The 6,255-nt window shown below is 38.2% G+C and overlaps 1 protein-coding gene across 2 annotated transcripts in view; it reads left to right on the forward strand.

The window, feature by feature from the left end:
* Window positions 1-6,255, forward strand: part of AGPS (alkylglycerone phosphate synthase) — a 184,428-nt gene that overhangs the window by 138,915 nt on the left and 39,258 nt on the right. For both annotated transcript variants that reach the window (XM_006866676.1, XM_006866677.1), the window contains exon 17: window positions 3,223-3,312. In XM_006866676.1, the coding sequence (XP_006866738.1) occupies window positions 3,223-3,312 (90 nt within the window). The remainder of the gene's footprint in view (window positions 1-3,222; window positions 3,313-6,255) is intronic.

A 6,255-nucleotide genomic window follows, 5' to 3' on the forward strand; every position in this document is an offset into this window, starting at 1 on the left:
AAAAGATTGAAGTTGTCAAGGACTTCATTCTTCTTGGATCAACTATCAACACTCATGGAAGCAGCAGTCAAGAAATCAAACGACATATTGCATTAGGCCAGTCTGCTGCACAAGACCTTTTTAAAGTGTTGAAGAGCAAAGCTGTCAGCTTGAGGACTAAAGTGCACCTGACCCAAGCCATGGTTTTTTCCAATAACCTCATATGCATGCAAAAGCTGGACAGTGAATAAGAAAGACCATAGAAGAATTGATGCTTTTGAGTTATGGTGTTGGAGAATATTGAAAGTGCCATGGGCTGCCAAAATACCCAACCGAGCTGTGTTGGAACACCTGCAGCCAGAGTGCTCCTTGGAAGCCAAGATGGCCAAACTTCGTCTCTCATACTTCAGACATATTGTCAGGAGGGACCAGTCACTGGAGAAGTTTGGTAAGGTGAAGGGTCAGAGAAAAAGAAGAAGACCCCCAGCGAGATGGATTGGCAGAGTGGCAGCATCAGTGGGCTCAAGCGTGGCAACAATCATGAGGTTGGCCCAGCAGGACATGGCAGTGTTTCGTTGTGTTTTGCATAGGGTTGCTATGAGTCAGTACCAACTGGATGGAACCTAACAGCAACAAACCTGGCCAACTGATTGGAAGAGATTCATATTTGTGCCCATTCCAAAGAGAGGTGGCCCAACAGAATGTAGAAATCATCAGACAATGTCATTAATATCACATGCAAGTAAAATTTTACTAAAGATAATTCAAAAAACGGCTGCAACAATACACCAACAGGAAGATGCTGAATTAAAAGGAGGCTGTGTAATGAGAGATAGCATTGCTGATATCCTATGGATCGTGGCTGAAAGCAGAGAATACCAGAAAGATGTTTATTTGGACTTTATTGACTGTGCAAAGACTTTTGATAGTGTGGCTCATGACAAGTTACGGACAACATTGCAGAGAATGGGTATTCCTGCACTCATGAGGAACTTGTACATAGGCCAAGAGGAGCTGGTTAGAACAGAACAATCAGACACTGAATGATTTAAAATCAGGAAAGGTGTGTGTCAGGGTTGTAGTATTTCATCATACTTATTCATTCTGTATGCTGAGCAAATAATCTTATTAGCTGGATGATATAAGGAAGAACATGGCATCAGGAATAGAGGATGATGACCCTTTAACACCTTGTGATATGCAGATGATACAACTTTGCTTGCAGAAAGCAAAGAGGACTTAAAGTACTCACTAATGAACATCAAAGACCACAGCCTTCAGTATGAATTGGTGGTGGTGTGGAGTCTGTTCTGACTCATAGTGACCCTGTACAGGGTTTCCGAGGCTGTAAATCTTTACGGGAGCAGAAAGCTTCATCTTTCTCCTGTGGAACAGCTGGGAGTTTTGAACTGCAGACCTTAAGGTTCGCAGCCCTATTCGTAACCACTGTGCTACCAGAGTATTCATTATGTGCCTTAGTAAAAAGAAAACAAAACTCCTCACCACTGGACCAATAAATAGCATCATGATAAATGAAGAAGTTAGAGTTGTCAAAGATGACGTCATTTTACTTGGTTCCACTGTCTACAATCATTGAAGCAGCAGTCAAAAAATCAAACAACATATTGCTTTAGGCAAATCTGTGTTCAAAAGCAGAGATGTCATTTTGAAGACCCAAGCTATGGTATTATCAGTAACCACATATGAATTTGAAAGTTGGACTTTGAATAGGGAATACCATAGAAGACTTGATGCATTTGTCTTACGGTGTTGAAGAAGAATATTAAAAGTACTACAGACTATCAGAAGAACAAACAAATCTGTGTTGGAAGAAATTGAGCCAGAATGTTCCTTAGAAGCCAGAATGGCAAGACTTTGTGTCTCATACTTTGGACATATATCAGGAGGGACCAGTTTCTGGAGAAGGACATCATGCTCTGTAAAGTGTAGGGTTATTGAAAAAGAAGTAGTTTCCTAACGAGATGGATTGGTACTGTCGCAGCATCAATAAAGTCAAGTTTTACAGTGATTGTGAAGTTAGTGTTTCGTTCTGTTGCAAATAAGGTTGCTGTGAATCGGACCTTGACTCCATGGCAGCTAACAAATATTTCAGTAAAGATTTTTTTTTAATGTGCATTTTTCCCTTTCGTTACATGAGGCATAGATAACCCTAACTAGTCATGTTTGCCTACAGCTTTTGTGTATTAAAGCAGAATTTAACTTAACTCTGTCTTTTAAAATTAGAATTTATAGAACTTTCAGATACTATACTTTTAAAAAGAAAAATTGTGACACGTTGGACAGTAAAAATTTTTATACTTATATTTTAATCATATATTCTTTGTTCTTATGCAAATGTAGATAAGTTTAATATATTTTATTTTATAAAGTATAATCTGTTGAAGTGTTCTTGTTTGTATCTAACTGGTTCTCACACAGTCAAATCAGTCTTGAACCTAGAGATATAGGCAGCCTTTTCGGTTTCTTTTTCAGTTCTCATGTCTCTAAACACAAAGGCAGTATCAGTGCATGGCCTAGGTATTAATTATGGAACAAAGGGGCTTATGAACACTAAGTTAAAACAAAATATGTAGTTATAAGAAAATGTTTCAGCTCACATTAAAAAATAGACTAGTATTGTCTGCCACTCCTCCCCTTTAAAGATTATCACTATCCCTCACCTGCCTGTTTTCATTGACTTTTAATATAAAGCGGTCTAACTTAGCCCTTTACTCATAGTTGTTGTCCAGTAAGTCTTTGTCTAATTGAATTTCAGATCTGTGCTTAAAAGTAGGCCATTGAACATTTGATATAAAACTATAATTATTAATTGAATTTTTTTTAGTTAAGGAAAACATTTTACACATGGATTGGTATTCATATAACCAACTATCAGATACTTACTGACAAGCTTTTCTTTCCTTTTTTTTTTTTTTAGTTCTTAAAGCCTTGTAATTAGATATATTTTAAAGTTGGATTTTCCTAAGGATAGGAACATGCCTTCAGGAGACTTGAGTATGTTTTTATGGCTTCTGTCTTTCCTGGAGCAGATAAGAAGGTTTATTATTTGAAGTTATAAAAGAAGACTCAGTTTTGTATGATTAAGGTTCTTATTTGTTTTTGAAGTAATATCAAAGTTATAGTCAAGAGGATTCTGGCTTGAAGAATGCCAGATTACGCAGTATTTATTAGAATTTGTATTAGCATTGAAAATGTAATATTGTACTCAATTCTCTTTTCTAGGGTTATAGATCTCTGTAGAAATGTAAAAGAAAGAATAACAAGGGAATGCAAAGAGAAAGGTGTTCAGTTTGCTCCTCTTTCTACATGCAGGTGAGTGTTTTACTATTCTACTCTTCCTTGGTCTGAAAAAAACATTTTTTAAATTCTGTGGAGAAATACAATTTCTCAATCTAGTCCACTTGGCAAGCTTTCCTAAACTTAATCTGTCCTATACTTAATCTGCCACTTTGTTAGGGCAGCACTACTGAAATTAATTTAGCAGTCCTATAAAATTGACTCAACAACATTTAACAACAGCCTCTTGAGTGAGTGAGCCTTCTTGTCTATCTGGACAGCTTGACAGTGGGACAAGAGTGAGCCCCTGGAAAAAGAGAATGGCCTCTCTTTCAGTCATTGAAATGATAAGTTACATACACAGTCAGCATACCTGTTTCTTCATTAGAGTCCTCTAACCATTTTATCACTTGTTAATTAAATGAATGGACTTCTGGTGTGGCACTGTCAGATGAGCACTGGACGGTGAACCACAAGGTCAGCAGTTCAAACCCTTCAACCACTCCTCGGAAACCCTGTACAGGGTCACTATGAGTCAGAACTGACTCCATGGCACTTAACAACAGCAACAATTAAATGAATGGGAATGGAATAAAGAAAAGGGAGGAGCAAAGAGATCCAAATGAAGACGAACTCAGTGCTTTCCAATGGATCCTTCTGTGATGATTGAAATGTTCTATTCTGTAGGTATGCTATCCAATGTGGTAGTCACTAGCGACATGTTACTATTAAAATGTGATGAATGTGACTTTTTAAATTTAAATTTTAATCATTTTAAATTTAAAAGGCCACCTATGGTTAGTTCTTCCATAACAGACAATGCATGATTAACTGTGATGATCTTGTCCTCTGTGTTAAATAGCAGCAACCCAAACAGAGGTTTTCTTGAGAAGGGATACTTTTTATTCACTCTTATGATGCTACTTTTTTATGTGACTGACTGCAGACTACTGGACCATAAGATTTGCTTGAACCACAAGCTTGGCGGTTCAAACTTACCAGCTGTTCCTTGGAAACCCTATACAAAGTCGTTATGAGTCGGAATCGACTCAGTGACACTTAACAACAACAGGAGACTAAATACATCAGAACTCAATGGAACATTTGTCTGTCTGAAAGTTATATAATAAATTGGAATGCCGAGTAAATAGGAATCAGGAGTCCTGGTGTGGTACTGTAGGATAAGCACTGAACGGACTGCACAGTCTGCTTGAACAGCAAGGTTGGTGATTCAGACTCATCAGTTGTATCAGCATTATTTTATTTATTTCTGTGCATGATGCTTTTTTTCTCCAATTTTCCTGGAATCACTTAACTCAACCCAGGTCTTCAGCAGCCCAGGGACCACGTCCTGTCTGTCAGTTGCATTGCCATGGCAATTTCCTGTCTAGCTTTTAAAAATTCTTTGGTATTTTTAAGTAAGAGACTTTGCAATTTCTAAGTAAGGCACATCATGTGACTGAAGAGTGACGGCCCTGTTTTGCTATTTATTAGTGATTTAATCTCTTTGAGCTCTAATTTTATCATTAGTACATTATAAGAATCAAATGAACAAAGTATATGGAAAAACTTCTAAAGAACTATATAAATGCTGAAAGTGCCATGGACTGCCAGAAGAACCAATAGATCTGTTTTGGAAAAAGTGCAGCCAGAGTGCTCCTAGGAGGCCAAGGTGGCTAAGCTTCATCTCTCATACTTTGGACATATTGTCTGGAGGGAACAGTCGCTGGAGAAGGATGTCATGCTGGATAAGGTGGAGGGTCAGAGAAAAAGAGGAAGACCCCCAACGAGATGGATTGGCCAGGTGGCATCATTAATGGACTCAAGTGCGGCAGCAGTGGTGAGGTTGGCCCAGGATCGGACATTGTTTCGTTCTGCTGTGCATGGGGTCGCTATGAGTCGGTTCTGACTCGATGGCACCTGATAACAACAACAACATATAAATGCTGAAGTATTATTGTGAGTTGATTACTTTGAAGTTGAGGTAGACAATTCATATTACTACAAGGGGACTTCAAAGAGCTATGGAAAAATAGAATTAAAAGATAATGTAATTTTCCCACAATTTTTAAAATTACCTTTATATTAGTAAGGAAAATTTGCCTACTGGTTGTTGCTCTCCATTGACAAGTCCTCATGAAGTCATCCAATTGTTAAGCCTTCTTGCCCTCTTTTTTTTTTTTTTAGGTTTTTATTGTGGGTTGAGTGAAAGTTTACAGGGCAGATCATCAGTTTTGCATTTCAACAAATCATACACCTTGTTTCATTAAATGATTATAATCCCCTCTATGTACCATCAGTTAAGAGTATTTCTCTCTATTGACTTTAGCTTTAAAAAAAAAACAAATACAAAAAACACTCAGGCATGTATAATAATTTACATCTCCAAAGGTCACATTCTGCAAGTCTGCCTCCTGGCCACCAGAACTTAGTCCCTCTCATCCCATGAATCTAGAGTCCTCATCCACTCCCTGTCTCCATGCTCCCAGCTCTGCCTCCATCTCTGGCATCATTGCTTCTCTGGATAAGGTCCCGCATTCTGCTTGTGCTCGCCTCTCTTGATGGTCTTACGGTCCTCTGTTTCTGGACTGTAATATTAACCACTCCCCTGTTTTTATTACAAAACTTCTACCTTTACAATTGTGGCAATCACAATTAGTTATGATTAACAGTTATTCACTATTGAGTCATACGAATCTTATCCCCTTCTCTTTCCACCAGACCCATCTAGACAAGATGAAATCTATTCAGTGGGGACTCTTTCCTTACCCCCATTCTCTTAAACTAAACTCCCTCTTGAAACCTTATAAGCCAGTCACTTCGTGCCTTTATCGCCCCCTCATTTTAGGTAGCCAATGTCTAAGTTGCCCATCTCTATCTACCTGTTTACAGAGGGTATAGCATTGATACTTGATGTGAAGACTCGTTCCCTCTCTCTTGGTATTTAGAGTTACTAACTACCTCTCTGAGTATAGGTCA

Source organism: Chrysochloris asiatica, unplaced genomic scaffold (assembly GCF_000296735.1).
Source record: "Chrysochloris asiatica unplaced genomic scaffold, ChrAsi1.0 scaffold00094, whole genome shotgun sequence".
Classification (NCBI taxonomy): Eukaryota; Metazoa; Chordata; class Mammalia; order Afrosoricida; family Chrysochloridae; genus Chrysochloris; species Chrysochloris asiatica.